We start from the raw sequence: 20,838 nt of genomic DNA on the forward strand, positions 1-20,838 counted from the left end.
AATATCACAATAAACAGCAAACCGTACCGAATACGAGGATATAAAGCATGCCTCTGTGCAATAAGTGGTTCCTAATCCGGTTTTGAAATTGCAACACATTTCTACATAGCCTCATTGGGGCGAAATTATAATGTATTCTAATGTAAACTATTTGTCAGTAGGCCTACATACATTTTTGTAAATTGCTCAGCCATAGATTATCCCACCATCATGGTTCTTATATTGTCAGGTTCCAGCCAATCCCATTACAGATAAATGAATATATTTATATTGGCATGCTTCCTAGTGACATTAATGCAAAAATATGAAGAAAATCAAATAACGAGACACAAATATTGATATAAAGCCTGACATAAGCCATATGCAAACATTCACATCATGCAGATATGGGTACATCCTGAAAAAGGAATAGCATGTAGGCTATAGGCTATGGCCATTACAATGACCAATATATTATCTTAAATAGCCTAAACCAGCTGAATAACACAGGTGACCACTTCTGCATAATTTCATTGAGTGCTGAAATGTACACACATTTTTGAACATTTCTGAACTGTGAAATGTAGCATATGTTTTTGTGGTTGTGAACTTATTGCAATATCACCATAACTATTCCACCTGTGTGTGCATGGTTATAATTCTGAAGTGCAAAATAGCTTAGGCTACAGCACAAATATTTCCATAAAAATAAGCAAGTTTGACCTCTGAATTTATTTTGAAAGTGCACCTGATTGATGCATTTAAAAGTTAAAATATACAAACATTTCTTAAATTCTTACAAAACACCCACCCACTTTTTAAAATTGTTAGTTTGGACCCCCATTTAATTAATTTCGTAGGCTGGCTTTATTTTGTTATGTAGAAGTATCTAAATAACCTGTTAAAATGTACCAGAATTCAGGAAATTGCATCTAGTCCAAAATATTTTTTTTCTGGGGGAGGACCCCCATACCTCCCCCTCTGAAATGTCCCACCCACTTTTACAATGCCTCCGACGCCCATGGTCCTAGTAGTAGGCTAGATCCTTTTGATACCAATGTTCATTTAACTCTGGGACCCTGGTCCCAGGGATGGATTACTGCACGGGCATTCTGGGCCCAGACCCAGGGGCCCAAGGTGTCAGGGTGCCCTGAAGCCCAAGCCTTTGCATGGAATCATTGCCTCAATATCAACACATCAGGATGTAGGCTATGAATCTGATTGAATTTAGTATTGGCCATCCCCAAAATGCTAGCCTGACGAGCCAGACCCACATCAAAATGTAGGGTCTGGGCACTCACCGTTCGCAGTGCTCAGTCCGAGGGGTGGGATAATCGGTTGTCTTTCAAATTCCCTCTGCACGCAAAAGGACAGCACTGAGTCCCATGCGTTTTCCCACCAACGGAGCTAGTTGGCTAGTTCAAACTTTTGCCATCTCAAAACAAGCGTAACTCGTGTCACACTGTTGGCCAACAGCAATATCCATCTTCTTTGTTTTCAAGTAGCAGGGAATTTAAGCCAAACCGTTGCAACTCTGCCATCAATCATTATGTTATGCCCCCCTAACGACTCTATAGACGATTTGATTGGCCTGATAGAAGTTTAATTTTTCGAGCTCACAAGCCAACGGAGAGTTGCTAGACTAGCCCTGGAAGCAAATGTAATTTGCTGCCGCTAGGGTGTGTCTAGATTTCTAAGCTACCAAAATGCACCAGAATACAGGAAATCACATCAAACAAATGAAGAAAATTCTGGGGGAGGACCCCCAAACCCCCCTTCCACATGTGCGACAATTAGTGGGGAGCCCTTAATACATGTGGGCCCAGGGGCCCGAAAGTTCATAATCTGTCCATGCCTGGTCCCTACACCTGAGAACCACTGATGTACGTTTTTTTTTTTACTGTACGGTATAATGCTGAATGAGCCAAACAAAAATTTCCGCAGCAAAATTTTGGTTGGCCCCACCAAATCTCACTCCAAGGTTTTTTGAAAAGTTGGCAGCCCTGCAATATGATTCCATACAACAATCACAACCTGACCTTTCACATAGGCTACTTGAACTTGGACTACTGCTTGGCCCCTTGAAGACAACTATAGCCTACTGTAGTGAGTAGTGTCATTTGAGGCTCCCTGAGCCTCAGTCCCTCTTGCAGAAAGCACGGAAGTCCCTCCCTCCACCTCTCATCTCTGTGTCTTTCTGTCACTCTTTGCTCTTAACTCCTGCACAGTGGAGAGGAACATCAGGTAATTCAACATTTTTTTAAACGAAAAGCTTTGTTCTGTACTATTTAAGCCTTACATTTTGCCTGGTAAATAAATCATAACCTCTCAATCACCCACAAAGATATTAAAATGGTTGGTTATGGCACCCCATGAAACTGTCGGATGATCAGAACGTTTGTTTTTTGTGTTGTGCATAGATCAATAACTAAAACATTTTTCCTGACATTACTTGGCCTCGCACTCTCTACTAGTGATGTCGGTCCAACAGGACCATACAGGAGACAAAGCTGACTTGGAGCCATCGGGGTCTTCAACAGAGACAGATCGCTTTGGATTCATATTGGGGAATGGAATCAACGCTGGGTTAGTGCCTTGAGTAATGTTGAATACCCATAACCTCTGTATGTAGAACCTCTATGAGATGGGATGAGGTGGGAGAGCCCTGAGGCTTTAAGATTAAGAGTTATATGATCTTGGAAATGTAAATGTTCTCACTCTTTCTCTATTTCTTTTCAAACCAACTGTCACCCACTCAACTCCCTCACGATCTAACCCTACATCCTGCCTGTTGCCATAGAGACCTTTCTTCCGCCTGTATGTGGTTTCCTGTTGTTTGGTGTTTTTGGTGTCATTCTTCCGGTGATGAAACTGTGTTATTTAAACACTGTTGTTGATTTGAAGCTCATATTTCATCCATCATTATCTAGTTTACTTTTACATCGGCCTTTACACTAATTAATTAAAAGTAATACCACAGAAACATCTGAAGAACACATTCTGTTAATGACAATCTTGGTGGGTCTACGCAACTTCAGACATATGTCTTGAAATGACTTATTGTTATGGTCTGACTGTCATGTGTGTCCGTGTGTGTACATAGGGAAGGGCCCTCACCTGTCCTGGTGAGACACAGAGAGGTGAAGTGGCTCAGTATCATCAGTCAGTGGGACGATGTCTCTCAGCGGAGGAGCAGCAAGGTGTGTTTGTGTGCGCCTACACTTTTGTCAGATCTATTGTGAATTAAATGTGTTCTTTAAAATGTGTTAGCCACACATTAAAAGCAAGTACCATCCTTTCATTCATTTGTCATATAGATTCTATGCTCTCTACATAGTGTCACAGCTGTCACAAGCAAGTAAGGGCTGTATGTGGTGTATCAACATGAGGACATATCCCTGATAGCTACTGACTTCTTCCTTAGGTCAAGGGTCAGTGTCAGAAAGGTATCCCAGCATCCCTCAGAGCAAAGTGCTGGCCACTGCTGTGTGGGGCTATGCAGAGGATGGGTTACAACCAAACGGTGTATCAGGTAAGAGAATGTCTCCAAAATAGACACTGGACCACACAGAGGCAAAGTAGGTGGTATCAGAAGGTGGTGTCAGAAACATTGTTTGAGGGAACAGTTTTTTCTGGCTGTATTCACTGCTGCATTTTATTAGCTTAGATTAAAACAAACGTTACATCTCAAGGGCACTTTTTTTTTTTTTAACATTTTGATGCCATCTTTTTCTGGCCCTGCTGAAATATTATGTATAATGTTCCATCCATCACGACCAACCTACACTTCCTCTTTCCCTTAGACTCTGGATGAGCAGGAGGCCTTGCAGAGCTGGGTGGACGTAATAGAGAGAGACACAGACAGACAGTTTCCCTTCCATGAGATGTTTCTGTCAAAAGACAGTCATGGGTACAGTCTTCTCTCCCTCTTCCCACTTGTTTTTATCCACCCACCTCTCCCTGGACTAGAATTAGTCACTCTGAGAAAATACTAAATACTGTATACTGAAATACTGTCCTTCTCCATAGCCAAAGGCTAATTAGTGTTGTTTATGTTGTGGTTTGGGCAGGCAGCGCGAGTTATTTCGAGTGCTGAAGGCGTACACTCAGTTCCGTCCTGAGGAGGGATACTGTCAGGCCCAGGGTCCTGTTGCCGCAGTGCTGCTGATGAACATGCCCACTGAGGTGACAATCATTCTATTACATCATCACAGGCTGCTTACCACATCAATACTAGCCCCGGATGTGGACTCTAATTATACATTTGTGCTGACTGAATGTTGAAACTTCTACTGCACCATAGATGTAGTCAGTCCAGTTTTATGTGTGTGTGTGTTTGTGTTTGTCGGTCGTATTAATTATGATGAATACTTAAGAAGTTATTCAACCTGTTACTGTTCTGCTGTCTCAGGAGGCCTTCTGGTGCCTGGTGCAGATCAGTGAGCTGTACCTGCCCGGCTACTACAGTCCTCTGCTGGTGAGGCGTCATCACTGACTACATGTACACTCCCCGCACACAGACCACACTCGCTCAAATGGACGATGTGGAATCTGTATACCTGTGCATTCCTGTCCTTATACGGCTCTGCTTGTGCCTGCCTGTAGGAGGGTGTTCTGTTCGATGCCGCCATGCTCCCCTGGGTTCTGAAGAGGGCGTGTCCGGCAGCCCACAGGCACCTGCAGCGGCAGGGCGTGGAGCCGCTGATGTTCGCCACCGATTGGCTGATGTGCCTCTACACCCGACACCTGCCTTTCAACACGTTGCTGCGGGTCTGGGACCTGTTCTTTTGCTATGGTACAACCCTCTCCTCATCCGGTGTTACCGTGTTAAATGTCCTCCTGAAGTGCATGTAATCATCCTTCTTTTTTTTCTCTCCATTTCCCCCCATATTCCTCCTGCTATGCTTCCTACTGCCTTTCTTATGGTCTCTTCCTCGATGTCCCCCATCAGGCGTGCGGGTGTTGTTCCAGGTGGCAGTGGTGCTGGTGCGGCGGGTGCTTGGCCGCGGGGACCAGAGGGAGGAGTTAGACGGGCAGATGGAGACCCTGGAGCGCCTGAGAGGGGTCAAGGACTACCTGCAGGGCGAGGATGCAGATGCATTCATCCAGGAGGTCAGTTGGGGAGACATCATGACATGCTGAGCTGTACTGACCCCATGAAATTAGCCATGACTTCAGCCATTAATGTTCCAGTGTGTGTCCAGAACTAAATGTAGATTGTACAGGGCAGAAAGAGCACAATAATGTAATGGCCTCAGGCAACTGCCTGTCGTGCCAATAGATAGTGCTGGCTTTTTAAATTTGTATGTTTCTGAGGTTGTTGGGCAAGATTTAAATATACAATACTAATAAGAAAGGTGAACTTTAACATATATACTGTAACATATGGCTTAACATAATTTTGGTTTAATATAACAACAGGCCCTGCTGTTTCTCTGGAAATGTACTAATGTCAAAATCCTTTCTTCTAAATACTGTCTACAGGTATGCTCAGTGTCCCTCTCTGAGAAAGACCTGCAGCGAAGGACAGAGAGAGAGCTGGAGAAATGGAGAAAGGAGCGGCCAAACTCCACCTTTGACCCCCGTGCCCGGTGCCATGGATACCTGATGGCATGGGAGAGGGTGAAAGAGTTGGAAGAGAAGAAAGAAAAGAAAGTGAAGGAGAAAGGGAACCGGTCCCTGGCATTGCCCCTCCTTCGATCACCGTCCTCCCTCTCGCCGTCGCTCCTACGGAAGAAGTGGAAAAAGAGAGGAAGCAAGGTCACAGACGACGGCGAGGGGAGTACAGGAGAGCTGGGGCTCTTCCACGGAGATAAACAAGAGAAGAAGAACAGAAATGACAGTATTAGCAGCGTCAGCAGCATGCAGGCTCCTCACAGGGCCAAACCAGACAGAAGCATGGAGGAACCTGGCATGACTACACAAATTCCTGGCCCTTCAAAAGAAGGCAGCCACTTCAGATCCTCTTCAGATGGAAGCATGATGGTAGCGGGGTCAGCACCGGCTCAAACACACACACACACAGAGGAGCCGACTAAACCACCCGATCGGACCAGTGGGATGACCGCACTAAAAGAGGGGCCTTCAGAGTCAGATGCAAACACACAGGAAGGGTGTCCTGAGAAGGTAGAGACTCAAAACAGTGGTGAGGAGGGAGAAGAACGTCAACAAAAGGGTATACCAGCACAGGAGAGTCAGACCGTGAAAAATGGACAGGCAGAGCAAATGGAGGCAGAGGAAAATAAACACGAGGAAATACAAACAGAGAAAGCTGAAGTGGATAACAAAATACAAATACTGAAGGATAGGGAGAAGGAAATAATTGTGGAAGAAAAAGAGGAAATGCAGATAGTGAAGGATAAACCAGTAGAAGAAATTCAGATAGGGAAGGATAATCTGGAAGAGGATACACAGACAGTGAACGTTAAAGAGGGCGAGGAAATGGAGACAATAAAAGACAAACAAGAGGCAATGCAGGCAGCAAAAAACAAACCAGAGGAAGGAATGCAGACAGTCAAGGATGAGCAGACGGAGGATACAATACAGACAGATAAAGGGGAATTACAGAGTTCAGAATTACAGAAAGCACAATCACAGACTGACCAGCAAGATGAGGCATGTGACAGTCCAGACGCAGAAGAGGTCAGGGCGAGTACTAGTGAGGAGGAGTGGAGAGGGCAGGCAGAGGACTGGCAAGAGAGGGGGGAAGCACCAACATCACACGGTCAAAGGGGAGAGGTTGGGCAGACAGACGAGAAACAAGAAGTCACACATACAGAGGATGCATGCAAAGACTTGCACACACACAAAGGTGAACAGGAAGATGGAGTGGAAGCGTGCAGCGCTGGCAGACCAGAGGAGGAGGTGCAGTCTGACGAGGAGGATGTGGACAGGAAGGGTGAGGAGGACGAAGAAGAAACAGATGCGCCATCACTCGACCAGGGCATGCAGCCGCAAGCCTTAGCATCCTCACTCGGCACATGTTGTCAGGAGGGCTCAACCCTCGACCCCGTGCCCCCTCAGACACAGAGCTCACCGGGCACGGCTTGCAGCTCCGCGCCGGAGAACTCACAAACAGATGTGGGACCTCTGGTGGAAGGTGACGACCAGCACACTCGTAGTCCCCTCGTGGACCGGCACGGCGAGGCCCTGACCGCAGCGGAACCAACCGTTGAAGAACACGACCAACCGCAAGCGATAGAGGCGATGACAGAGGCGACGGAGGGACAGCCAGAGGGCAACGGTCAGGAGACACAGGAACACGTGGTAGCGACGGTGGAGACGACGGGGAGTCTCCAAGAGGAAGCTTCTGTTAACACCTCAGCAACTACAGCACAGGAGATCTGCTCATCATTTTCGAGCAGACCACAGTCGCTAACAACTGACGCCAGTGAAACACCAGAGTCGATGACAGCCAATAGAGGAGGTGAACCAACAGAGACAGTGCAGCTTATGACTCTACCACAGTCTACGAATACCGCCCAGCTCACACAGACAGACACGAGCACACAACCTCATGGCTTACAGATCCATCAAGACAATCTGGTTGGGTCAGAACAACATAGACTTAGTCAGTCAGAGAATACACCGCACTCTGAAGAGACAGAGGACCACACTGACACAGTCACCTGCAGAGAAGAAATGAAGGGTAGGTCTGAGGGAGAGATCTCTGAAACGCAGGAGGTCAGTGTGTCACAGAATATTCCCGACAACACAGATTTGAAAGAGTTCGAAAATGAAAAGGAAAATGACACAGACAAAACAGAGAAAGTGTTCGCTGAGGTAGAACAAGAGCAAGTTGGGACAGAGGAGACTTCTGGCTCGCTCAACTGTGACATGCAGTCCAGGGCTGAGAGGGATTCTGTGGCATCTCTCAGTGGTGCAGAGGGAGCCAACATCACACCAGTCCCAGAGCCACCTGCAGGGGGAACCAAGGCTGCTGAAGCACAGCTCCCTCTATCTGGGCAGGTCCGCGTGCGGAAGTACTCCAACTCCAGATCCTCCTATCCCAGAGTTCTCTCGGAGGACATCTTCAAAGACCCAAAGGACATACCGCTGCAGGACAACACCCTACCACAGCCACAGAGTCCAGCACAGACAGATGAACCTAATGCAACGTCCACTGCACCGCCCACGCACTCTCCTGCCTCTCATTCAACAGATTCCTCACACAAACAAGGAACCACACAAACTCCAAAACACGCTTCTTCACCCCCTAAAGCACAGACCTTGACCCCTACAGACATGGGGAAGTTGACTGATAACCCTAAGCGCATGGGCCTCTTCCAGAGACTCCGTGCACCCAAAGTAACCATCCCCAAAATCCTCATCCAGGATTTCAGTGAAGACGCCGAAGAGGAAGCAAAACTGAGTTCAAAGGAGAGGAGGAAGCGGCGGAGGGATAGGGAGAGGAAAGAGAAAGACGAAGAGAAGTTGAGGAAAAAACGAGAGAAAGAGATGGAGAAAGAGCTGGACAAAGAGCGCAAAAAGCCCCAGACGAGAGGGAGAAGTTTTCAGCTGCCAAGCAGTACATTCAAGGCCAAAGACAGTACCCTTAGAAGGAGCGATTCCCAAACTTTAGTAACTAGGAGGAACTCTGAAAGCTACTTCTAAGAGACAAAGCGAGAGACATACTGACTTTTCACACAGAATATTTAAATAACAAGACTACAGAGAACAGAGAAAATAAAACATTTTAATCGTTCTGTACAGTGATTTGAATGGCCAACCATTGTTCTTTTCTTTACCTTCATCTGAAATTACACTGACATTGATCATAATTAAAATGTGCATATCTTGGTGTGAGTATGTGAATCAGTCTTTGTTACTGACGGCAATAGTCACCGTTTTCTCACACTTTTTCACACACTTTCCAACACTTGCGTTTATGAAGTCTGAATCCCGAAGTACTGTTGGTTATGAAGATTTCTCGTCTTCACTGTCACTGGCCAGGACATCTTGGCTTTGCAATGTCTGGTTGGACACTTGGGAGGGTGTCGGTAGGACCGATCCAAAGAAGAGTGATCGGAACTGAGGAAAAGGGAGGAAATAAAGTAACAAAATAAGTAACTAGAGATGAATGGGGGAAAGAAAGCCACAAGAGACACATTTGGGCTTACAGAAGTAACAAAAGTTGTACATCACAGATCTCCATACCTTTTTATTAGGTGGTCTCTCTAAATCGTATTCCTCCTCCTCCTCCTCCTGTTGCTCTTCCTGATCATTGTCAAAAAGTGATCTGTGATTGGGCAGATTGGGCATAGTTGGGGCACGGGTCGAGCATGATGGTTGGTTGATCTCTGTGGAGGGTCCGGCAATTTCACTTGTTTCCATAGCAATAAGGTACGAGTCCATGTCATCACACATGAAGTCATCTGGAGGGGGTGGAGTTGGGGCGCTGTACAAAATCAGTGAAAGGGAGGGAATAAAATGTTAAAAGAGGAAGTTTGTGATTCCGTGGAAAACTATTTAAGGTTCGGTTGGTTTTACACACCGTTTTGTATTGTTGTGATGAGAGTCCTCTGACAAAGTAGCTAGAACAAAGTTAGCCTCTAGGACACTGTCTGACACACTCAGGACCACTGGCCTAAACAGACAAGCCCACATTTAATGGCACATTTGTTCTAAATATCCAAGATAACATATCCATGCACATGAGGTGTGTATTTAAGACTTGTAAACACAAACCTCCCAGGCTCATCAAAGTATACTGATATTGGGAGACCAGTTGATTCTGCAAACACTAGTAATCCCTGAAAACATAAAAGGTACCGATAATTTGAGAATTCTGATGCAGAGAATATGTTGAGAGCATATCAAGCATTTCTTTATTTTTCTGCTTATGCCTTTAGTAAGTGATGTTCAAGCAACATTGCTTCAGTGTTCTCAAGCAGGTAATAACACATTTAATTTGTATAGCATTTTTGAAGTCATTAAAGACACTCAAGGTAAGTAAGGAAAGTAAGGTGGTTACCTTACAATTTATTCTTATTTTAGACTAGATTAACAGCTAATGTGTATCACTGCACTGACAAATAGCTCAGAAAGCGTGTATGTTAAACCAAACAAACTGGTGTTGACACTTGACCTGGCCCATGTACAAGGTCTGATTTCTGCACACGTTTGGTGTGATAATAAAGACTTGTCCTGAACTGCACAATGTAAGATAATTAAATGCTCACAATCTTTCCATAAAGTGCAAAATAGGGATGATCTAAATAATAAGAAAAAAAGAATATTCAAACAAACTTTGGTGCTTGATATATCCTGCTTTTGTCAGACACTGCAATTTAACCAAGGTTTCTATGAAACCAACATATATGATTATGGCACAGAAAAATAGCAATGTGCATGTTCATCACTGCATTTATTTATTTATTTGTTTGGGGCACTATCCAATATTCATTGGATATTCATTAATTTATTCATTCACTATTCCAACAACCCATTAAACAAAATCATATTATTTTGTACCTGCATCCATCAGACTCATGAATGTTTGAACACCTTGTTTTATGTTATGCTATTTTTATCAAAACACACATTATTTATTGCTTATCCATTAGGCATTACTTATTGTGCTTTGAACGTTTTCCCTATGCTAATCGACTCCATGAGGTGTTGTACGGGTGTAGTATGTCACATGTGTATGTGATGTGCACTGTGCTGTATGTGTTTGGTATGTTGTATGTGCATGCTGTGCGGGCATTGTATATGATGTTAGATGTGTGTGTACACAGGTGAACTGCATACACACTGGTGCTTTTCACATGTGAAGTTCCTAAAAGAAAAATAATGTTCGTTGAATTGAATTGTTTACTTATCTGACAAAAATCTTACCCTGAGTTCCTTAAGGCAGAAGGTGATACTTGTTTGCAAGCTGACAACAAAGTGATCAAACTCCTCTGAGCTCAGGCACAGCTCCGTCATCATGGCTTTGGACTGATCTGGGCAAGACAAGTAGGAAAAGGCAAAATGTGTGTTGTCCCAATCTTTAGCAATCAAGGCCCATGTGACAGCAATATGTCATTTTCAGTCTAACATACACTAAGTGCTCACTACAATACTCCTGTAAAGGTTTGATCACAGTGCACGTACCAGACTCATCTTCCACATGATTCTTCAGCCACATGCGTTCCCCACTCACAGATACTGTAACTTCCTCCAAAGAAGGGGGGAAATGGAGAACAGTGTCCACAAGTAATCTAACAGAGTGATGGGAGTAGAGAAATAGGTAAAAGCAGAGGTAGCATTACAAACCAGTTGAGATGACAAAGAGCACAAAAGAGAGAAATGTGATTGGTTACATCATGATGTGCGATTTACTCACATATACACAATGTGAGTAAATGGATAAAAAATAAAGTCCAAACCTTGGCTGAGCTCGAAGCACATTGGGACAATGCTCTTTGTCAAACACAGCCTGCAAACTCTCGCAGTCCTGGAATGACAGGTTGTGTGTCTTCAGCAAACCTAGAGCAGAACACCCATTAGAAAACCACTGCAATATAACAAAGTATGCATCGTTTTTATTAACTCAGATCTATTTCCATTCCACTTATTTCCATTACCATGCTTGCAGTGCAGTGTAAATGTGAGTTGACTCTTGTCTGCTGGTTTCCACTCAATACGACACTTCTCAACTGTCTTTTCTAATGAGGCGAGGGATTTGAACACTGCCTGGACACTCTAATAAAGAGAGGATGGGACAGATGGACACTGCTGACATACAACATACAGTCACTGGGATGCAAACTACCACTACATTGTTAAAGGTTGAAGAGTAGGGCACATGATGGAGAAACTGGCCCTACAGGAAAGGCGTAGAGTGGACAACAGGATTTTTCACTAAGCAAGATAAAGTTGAAGTAATGGGGGTTTGTTTTACCTTCATTGGCATTTTGCAGCGGAAACGGTGTGCTGGTGATGTGTGAAATCGTTGGAAGAAAAGTGGAGATAGGTGGAAACAGGCAAATGCCGAGCGAGAGGAGTTCACCGTCCGCAACGCCAGCTTAGAAAACAAATAAACAAAAAACACGGCTAATGTAATACATTTCAAGGAATGTATTATCATATCGAGATTAGGAACCCACTTACTCCATCATCCAGAGGTTCAAAGTATAACTCCTCTCCAATTCTTGACAGCGAGTGGATTGCCTTTGCCAACACTGCAAACACAAATTAATTACGTTGCGTAAAAAAAGACCAGGAAAACAGTTAAATAATGCAAAACAGCATTGGATTTAATTTACCTTTTACGTTGCTGCCAGTTGCAACGTAATCCATACTGGTGTTTCTTCAGTGTTATAGACAGTGATGTTCAACAAAGATGTAATATTGACGTTGTTTATCAAAACAACGACAATCTATAAGAGTTGATAATCTACAAGAATTCAGTTTGTTTTCGAAGTATAACCAGGCATATAATATAAGTGAACAACCTGAAGTGGTTGCGACGCCGCAACAACTTCAGCATGAGTTTGCTTGCTTGCTTGCAGTGGTTAAGCTTTTAAATAACACTCTCTTTTACACCTTCCTTGATCTATACGCAATACGGTCTTTTATTTATAGAATGCATCATTACGGACAGTCCATTGCAGGTTACTTCTGACTCTACAAATACATATATATATATATATAAAGATTCTTTGTGACAGAAAGTTATCCATATCATGGCACTGTTTACTTCCTTGCCGCCATGTCGCGCGCGGACTGTAGCAGCAGCCAGGGAACCTATCAACGGGCAGCGCGGGATTGCAAGTACCTGCTACGTCATCTGAAAACCGACAGAGTGGAAGTGGAACTTAAAGGCACAGTGTGTAGCCTATTTTTTTTTTTTTTTTTAAGTAGAAGTCGAAGACGAATGTAGCCTTAATTCAATCATTAAGGTATATGGGAAATCTTCCAGTTATTTACATAGTTCATTCATTCCATTTTGAGCAATGCGGCACAGAGACATTGTGAAGGGTCGACTTTTACGCAATCTCCAAATAGGCCAGTGATACCTTCTTGGCCAGAGCATCATCTTTGAAACTATAGGCTAGCCTATAGGCCTATTTAACATATGGCTACTGGGCAGGTGACTAATCTGGTTCCCTTTGGAGTGGCTCTTGTGGCTTTACGTGGTTGGTCCACATGCTTGAGAGACACTGAGAGAGTCAGTGTCAGTGTCACCTAAATGGGAAGTCATGTGGTCTCACTGGTCTTTCAGGTCGGTCCTGATTAAGTAGCCTATGTCTCCACCACCCAAGTCTTCTCCAGCATCCAATAATAAACAGAAATGAGGAAATCTAAGACCAACATGATTGGATATGTGCAATATATATAGGCCTATTAGAATTTCGACAAAGTGCAACATTTAGGCTACCATTTAGAATAAAAAAACAACTATACTGGGGAAAAATGTATAGAGAAAACTATTAGCCTACTTTATAAATGTTTTTCGTAATGTAAGTTTACTTCTCTGATACGTTTCTGTCAGTTGTACACATTTTCGCAAGTTGACAGTTAATCTGAAGAGCTGATTTATACCAGTCATTCCTTGGCATAAATGCCACATAGTCTATGTGGCAGTCATTGTGGGTTTCCCCTTTTGACACAAATGGAATGCTTACTATTTCATCACTGAAACACATGAACAGACACTGAGGGAATAAGGCAGGTCGAGAGAGAAAGGGGGAGGGAGGAGGAGAGGCAGTGAAACTGACAGAAACCTGAAAGCATAAGGAATGAGGTACCATGACATAACACACGCACATCTCTCAAGGGAGTAAAAGAGTAGGTGAAAAATGACTGGAGATTAATTTGAAGGGGACCTTTTGTGACGAAAAGACTGCAAATGCATGCCGCTTCAATTGGAACAAACCAAGAAGAACAACCACAACAAAATAGTTGGAACACTGAGCTGCTGGCAGATGTCCAAATAGGCTTTATGGAACTGAATGGAACATGCCTTGGATAGTTCTCTAAACTCTCTGTTGTAAACTCCTCACGCTGTTTGAATGTGTAAGTTCTTGCTTACTTATCATAGCAGTGCGTATGTGTTTGTTTGCGCTTGTTAGGGTAGGGTAATAGGTGTGGTAGTTCTTGTGTGTATGAATGGCTCAGCTTAGTAGCGTGTCAGACTCAGAGGGGCTGGTGCAGTCCATGCTTCAGAGGCTGAGGCTTCAGGAGCAAAGGTCAGAGCAGGCCAGCACAACATCCGATGACACGGACAAGATACTACAAGAGGTGGAGAATGAAGAGGAAACACTTATTAACACTGTGAATGACAATCTACGGTCACCTCGCACAAAATGGCCAGGGTTCTCCCCCTTTTTCAAGGGATCCACAAAGGCTTTGGGACTTCGCAAAGTCTCCACGGAACAGAAAGACAATCTCTCATTTTCTGTCATTGAGGCGGAGTTTCCCAGATGGGAAAGGAAACAGCTGAGGTTCACATTGGTGAGCAATCAGATCTCTGAAAGAAAAAATAGTCATGTTGACAAGACAGATGCTCTCCTAGAACCACCTCTGAACCATGAAAACCACACATCTCCAGCAGGCGAGGCAGATGGCGACCCAAGGCCTCCTGTGATGCAGACACAGACAAATGCAGAAGTTCAGCGGACTGATAGCACAAACAGCGATGAGCTCTCAGCTCCGCTGGCTCCAGGTTCTGTCATTCAGGTGCATACAGTCACTGATAGCCCAATATGGGACAGCATAACTACTGAAGACACTGCATCCTCCTCCACAGACAGTCTGAGTCGAATCAATCAACCTGTTAGTCAAATTGTCACGTCAAAAACATCAAATAATAGGAGGAAAAACAAGAGAAAATGGGCTGAAACAAAAACTAAGAAGTTGACCCAGAGGATAAAAGATAAATGGAGAGACAGACGTTCAAGCGTGGAGAGACAGGATAGTCAGAATGGAGAGAAGTTTGGAGAGAAACAACATCAGGTACGTTTTGTTTATTCTTATTGAAATATAAATGTAGAATTATATCAGGTTTTACATAATAGTTCAAAGCTCAAAGATGACCAATAATGGCTAAATAATGGGCAGTTTGATTAAAAGTCTATTGAGTTGTGTTTTAACTTTCTTGAACATGATTACAGCATAACGTAGCTGAGCAGGTGTCTAACGAGTCCAGTAAAGTGAAAGAAAATGCAGTTCTTCCTCTACCAATCAGAAGAGCAGAGGATGAAGTCACTCCCTGTCCCCAAGGTTATGACAGGTAAATCTCTCACTGCTTACGGCATTTAACATCACCTGTGAGAAAGAATGTGTGCATGTATAAGACCAGCATAATTACCATAGATGTCATACCACAGCTCACTACACAATTCAAATAAATCAGAGACTTTCAGTTCTCGGGAATGAAGCCAGGAATCACAGGTGTTTGACTGTCTTTGCATGTGTTGACTCTCCCTTCTGCACCTATTCATCATGCAACACTATGTTATCATTTGCTGAGTTGATATGATTGACAAATGACATATTGCCTGCCTTTCCCACCCTTCCAGTATCTCCCTCTGTGCGTTTGACCTGGGTTTTAGTACCAATCTTATGGAAGAGATCTTTACTGGACCTGAATGGGACAAATTCTTTACCATGAGCAACAGCCCCCTGGAAGTCCCAGACAGCGCAAATGACCAAAGCACTTACCCTGCTGTAGTGGATCTGTGTAAAATCACTGAGTCACGCAATGCAATTAGTGTGCCGGAGAGTACGCTGAATGAAGCCACTGAAGAAGCTATGCTTACAGACACTGATGAACTAGTACTTAATGCTGGCCAACCCATGTGCATGGAGAGTAGTGAACACAGTATCAACCAACTTACCATCTCGGAGCAAGTCAGACATATCCAGCCTGGGACTGTTGAAGTGAACTCTGATCAGGGAATCACTACTGAACTACAGATGACCACAAACAGCCTTGACCAATCCAACTTGGATGCTGTCAACTATAATCAATCAGAGAGTAGACCAGAGTCAAACAAACAAAATCAGAGTTGTGATATCAAGGGTCAGCAAACACACATGATGGGGCCAGATCTCAACCAAACCAGCCCAAGTGACACGCACCCTCACCAAACAGAGGTCACCATGCCGAATCTTGACCAAAACACCACAAGTGAGATAAACCCACACCAAACACAGATGACTACACCAGATCTCATCGAAACAAACACAAGTAACATGAACCCTAACATAATACTGACAACACAGGCAGATGACCAGTCTGACCAGGTGACCCACGAACCACAGATGACCGAGCCAACCCTTAATCAGCCCGACTCAAGTGACATGATGAACCCATACCTAACAGAAACGACGCAGGCAGATGACCAGTCTGAGACAGAGGAGGCTACAGAGCCCACCATCAATTCAAGTCCCAGTGAAGGCGATGACAATGCTCCACAGTTACTTCCCCTTCTGGATTTCTCTTATGTGGAGGTAAGCACAGGAGCTGTCTATTCCACAATATATATATATGTGATGAGCTATATGGTGCAAGATGAATTTCTGAAGGGATCAATAAAAAAGTCTATCTATCGATCTATTTACATATTATTTATAATGTACCAGATCAGAACAATACTGAAAATAAAGCAAGTGCTTATGAAGTGAACAGTTTTTCTTCACACAAACATTTTTCAACCTCCCTCTCCCCAGGCTGGAGACGGCAAGGACAGCTCTGCACACGAGAAGAAACGAAGAGCGCTACAGTCTGAGGAGAGGGAAACTTTCATAGATGAAGATGATGATGATGGTGATGTTCCCACTAAGTCTGTGTCCCATCGGAAGGCTCCATTATCACCTCCTCCTTTTGCTCCTCCTCCTCCTCCTCCATCTCAGCTTGCCACTCAGCGCTCCATCTCTCTGGATTCGGACTCATCACTGTCCATGGAAGTAGTACCCAAAAAGGTGAGTGTCAACTCAAAAGTACAGATGCACAGCATTGTGTTTTATATACTTAATAGAAAATGAGGTATTAATAATTCAATATTCTCATATTACAGCACAATTATAATTACAATTATTACAATGTAAATAATCTATTATTATCTTTTGATCCAGCGGAAATTGGATTGCTCTCCACGGCGTGTTCGATTTGCTGAGGAGGTGGTGATGCTGCCATCTTACATCCAACCAGAGGTGGAGGGCTGGCCTGAGCCTGAGGGGATGGAGGAGGACTCTGACGAAATGGACGACCCAGAGCACATGGAGGACACGGAGGAAATGATGCTGCCAGAGGAGATTAGCACGACAAAGGAGACCTCAGAGAAAAGTCCAGAGGCCCAGTCGTCCCTCTATAACTGGATTGTGGGAATGAAGAGGAAGACCAAACGGAAGGCTCAAATCTGAATCCTTTCCTCTGCAGCCTGATAAGGACCTTCAGCTTTCAACCTTTAAACAAAATGTTCATTTGAATATACATGCTGTATTCTCTCAACTGGGAGTGTTGTCGGATTCTAGTTGTTGTGAAACATAGCCTAGGAGGAAAGGCTTGGCTTTTATCGGCAAGGTTAGGTCTCATGTGTGGCATAATAAAACTACAACATGGGACCAAGAATAAAAAAAGTAATGTGAAATTATGTCCAGTATTGTAGCGCAGAATGACTCTTATGGTTTACTTCCCAGCAAAAAGAGTGCAGACAAAGTGAATCACTTAAGAAGGGGCAATTCTGGCAGGTTTAAAAAGAAGGGTTTCTTAGTCATACCCCTCAACAATCTATTGTGTTTTTCTGTTTTAAGAGTTATAAAATGTCATATTTACATTAAGCAGATGCTTTTATCCAAAGTGACGTTCATATGTCAATTATATAACAAGGGCCATTCTCCCCAGAGCAACTCGGAGATAATGCCTTGCTCTAGGGCACAACAGTGGAAGCCTGGAATTGAACCCCCAACTTTTCAGGCTACTTCATGCTAGCCACTACACTACCCAAAGAATAAGGACTCTGCATTCAGATGTGAAACTACATCACATTCAACAGTACGATCATATGTTTTGTACTCTTGAGCTTGAAAATACTTTTTTGCTTATTGCTCATCGCTTATTAAAGTTATTTTCACAAGCTTGTGCAATTGTATTGAAATTTTACTTGCTAATTACAAAGCCCAGGAAACTCACAAATATTCTTTTTCCTAAGAGCGTTACCTGTAATTTCCCCTCTTTTAATCGAGGATTATACATTGATTTTTGCAAAATTTCCTCAACTGAGGTTAATACAGGAGTGGGCTATAAATGGGAACGCATTTATTTTTTTCTTTATTCTTCCTTCTGAACTGATTCTGATTCCTTGGGCTATTGGGTACAGGCTTGTGGTCAATAAGGCTTGTGTGTTTTTTTTAATTGGCCTAAAACACCATCATGCAATTTATACAAAGAGCAGCTAATTACTGTACTTCTGAAAAGGCACTGGATTCTTCACAAAAACCTCAGGAATCTCAGTCATTAACAAGCATGCAACTAAATTATCAGCTTCATGTAAAGGAATAGTTCGGTCAAAGAACAACCTTGGATCTATTTTTCATTGGTGACCACAATGACGTTAATCTCAGTAGTTTTGAGTAAGACCAGAATATGCATTCTCAACAAAATGCCTTGGGACAAGCTCAAAGTTAATCGCTATACAGTAAGCCATTGCCTAGTCCAACATATCATTACACTTCTGTGCTACTGTGGGGAGCATTCCTGCAGACAAACCAAAGTATTTTTACCTTTGTTAGTTACTGAGAGGGTATAACAACAGTTTGTAGTCTTTTTACAGTTTTTCTCAGTCGCTTTACTTTTCTCAGATCAGAATGGAAATTCTCATAACTATTAGTTCAATCTCCACAACATTTAGTCATTTGTGCAAATCATAGTAGCAATTTCTCCTTACTCTGAACAAATTGCAAATGCTTTTGAACATGTATAAGTTGCTTTGTCATGTCAGTCAAAATGAACTATACTTATGGATGCTGAATAGTCATTCCCAATAAAACTAATAGTCTTCATTTCATTGCTTGAGTCATTACATGCAAAATTGGTGAACTAGTTATCAAATTCTGTCACAATGCTGTAGAATTGCATATACAGTAAAACTGTGAAACATACATATTCAGTCTTGTACTCACTTACTCCCCTAACTACAGCAATTTGTAACTTTACTGTAGTTTTCAAATGACTGTACAACTGTATAGTGTACAGCACAGTATAGTGTATTGAGCATTTTCATGTAGTGTCACCGAGTTCTGACCTTTTTTTGCATGGGAAAACACTGAGAGCCTAAACTGCCGTAATGAAAACATTACAAAGCCATTTGACTATCTTGTTCATAAACGATGGTGTCAAGACTTCTCATGACACTGGCAGTTTCATTGACATAAATACTTGTTTTTGAGGAATGGACTATCCATTTTGAGCAAGTGACGTGCTTTTGCAGGTTATCCACTAAGTTTTGCAGTTTGCACTAATTGTTTTGAGAAATGCACTGTTGCAATGTGTAAATGTTAATAGTGATGTGAGAAAAGCACCAGAGCGACTGAGAAAAACTGTAACAAAAAGATTGGTAGAAAGGTGAAGATGAGTGATAGCCTAATGAAAGTGTGTTTATGGGTGTCATTTCCAAACAACTCATATTTCATGTGAATGTAAAAACAGCTATACAAATGTCATTTCATAGTGTGTATGTTTTGTATATTGAATGTTTACTGGCATTTACAGGCTTAAGATATTATGAGATTAAGAAAAAAAGGCAAAATGTCATTTCCACCACTGTATTCATGGTGATGGAGGAGAGGTTGTGGTCGAAATTACATTGCCCATGCTAACAAGCAATTTAGTTGCCCTAAAGAACCAGAAACAGTAGGGAAAAACATAATTACAGATATGGAAGCATTTTTAGAATCACAATATCTGTTGTAAAAAAGAGAAGAATTGTGGATATAGTGCCATGTTAGTGTCTTTGGTTGTGTACTAACCCATCATGAGTGTGGAGGAGGGTGAGTCTATGCCACACACCACTGCTGAGCCTTCTGGAGATAGATAGATAGATAGATAGATAGATAGATAGATAGATAGATAGATACTTTATTGAATCCCATGGGGATTATATTATATTAGATACTATGGTGTCTGCCATATATTCAACGAAACTCTGATGAAGGAAGGTGCCTGCTTGAAAGCTTCAGTGAAATGCTCACAAATTTTGCTTTGTTGATTATGTTGTTTGTGGCTGCTGTAGGCTTCTTTGGGCAGTCAGGTTGCTGTGTTTCACAATTGTTGGCTACTGCAGCATATTGTACCATGAAGGAGGGTCTTTTCAGGTAAAACATGCAGTGCGTGTTGCTGCCAGCCAGCTGTTTACAGTTGTATCCTGCACATTGTTTGGCAATGGGCACTGCATGCAGTACTGTAAATCAGTGCTGGATACCTGAAGCATGTGTCAAGTCAAGTCAAGTCAAGTCACGACACGACACGACACGACACGACACGACACGACACGACACGACTTGACTTGACTTGACTTGGATGGGCACTGCATGCAGTACTGTAAACCAGTGCTGGATACCTGAAGCATGTGTCATAGCTGTGCTGATGCAATTTTGCATTGCTGTTGTATCCTACTTAGTACTTACTTAGGGGCAGCCATAAGCCTACTGGTTAGCGCTTCGGTCTTGTAACCGGAGGGTTGCCGGTTCGAACCCGGACCAGTAGGCACAGCTGAAGTGCCCTTGAGCAAGGCACCTAACCCCTCACTGCTCCCCGAGCCCCGCTGTTGTAGCAGGCAGCTCACTGCGCTGGGATTAGTGTGTGCTTCACCTCACTGTGTGTTCACTGTGTGCTGAGTGTGTTTCACTAATTCACGGATTGGGATAAAT

The 20,838-nt window shown here is 43.2% G+C and overlaps 3 protein-coding genes across 4 annotated transcripts; 2 read left to right on the plus strand and 1 right to left on the minus strand.

Annotated features, from left to right (window-relative positions):
• The first annotated feature begins 2,012 nt into the window (after positions 1-2,012).
• Positions 2,013-8,785, plus strand: tbc1d10c (TBC1 domain family, member 10C). Of its 2 annotated transcripts, XM_042074398.1 has the most exons (10): positions 2,013-2,223; positions 2,454-2,565; positions 3,083-3,179; positions 3,404-3,511; positions 3,783-3,889; positions 4,050-4,164; positions 4,391-4,456; positions 4,585-4,774; positions 4,931-5,091; positions 5,464-8,785. In XM_042074398.1, exons 2-10 carry the CDS (start codon positions 2,456-2,458, stop codon positions 8,590-8,592), a joined length of 4,083 nt encoding a protein of 1,360 aa, XP_041930332.1. In that variant the 5' UTR covers positions 2,013-2,223; positions 2,454-2,455; the 3' UTR covers positions 8,593-8,785. The 2 variants fall into 2 exon arrangements, with proteins under 2 accessions (XP_041930332.1, XP_041930333.1); XM_042074399.1 differs by lacking the exon at positions 2,013-2,223 and having other exon boundaries at positions 2,451-2,565.
• rad9a (RAD9 checkpoint clamp component A) lies at positions 8,655-12,679 on the minus strand. Its single transcript, XM_042074420.1, has 11 exons — positions 12,231-12,679; positions 12,076-12,146; positions 11,867-11,989; positions 11,550-11,667; positions 11,352-11,451; positions 11,077-11,183; positions 10,819-10,925; positions 9,667-9,731; positions 9,473-9,565; positions 9,136-9,376; positions 8,655-9,009 (listed from the first exon to the last, which is right to left on the minus strand). The coding sequence occupies exons 1-11, from the start codon at positions 12,262-12,264 to the stop codon at positions 8,896-8,898; spliced, it is 1,173 nt and encodes a 390-aa protein (XP_041930354.1). The 5' UTR covers positions 12,265-12,679; the 3' UTR covers positions 8,655-8,895.
• Positions 12,680-13,710: 1,031 nt separating this feature from the next.
• Positions 13,711-18,052, plus strand: zgc:113229 (uncharacterized protein LOC550612 homolog). Its single transcript, XM_042074400.1, has 5 exons — positions 13,711-14,922; positions 15,081-15,199; positions 15,489-16,422; positions 16,642-16,893; positions 17,047-18,052. The coding sequence occupies exons 1-5, from the start codon at positions 14,077-14,079 to the stop codon at positions 17,332-17,334; spliced, it is 2,439 nt and encodes an 812-aa protein (XP_041930334.1). The 5' UTR covers positions 13,711-14,076; the 3' UTR covers positions 17,335-18,052.
• The last annotated feature ends 2,786 nt before the right edge of the window (positions 18,053-20,838 follow it).

This window comes from Alosa sapidissima, chromosome 20 (genome assembly GCF_018492685.1).
Source record: "Alosa sapidissima isolate fAloSap1 chromosome 20, fAloSap1.pri, whole genome shotgun sequence".
NCBI lineage: Eukaryota > Metazoa > Chordata > Actinopteri > Clupeiformes > Clupeidae > Alosa > Alosa sapidissima.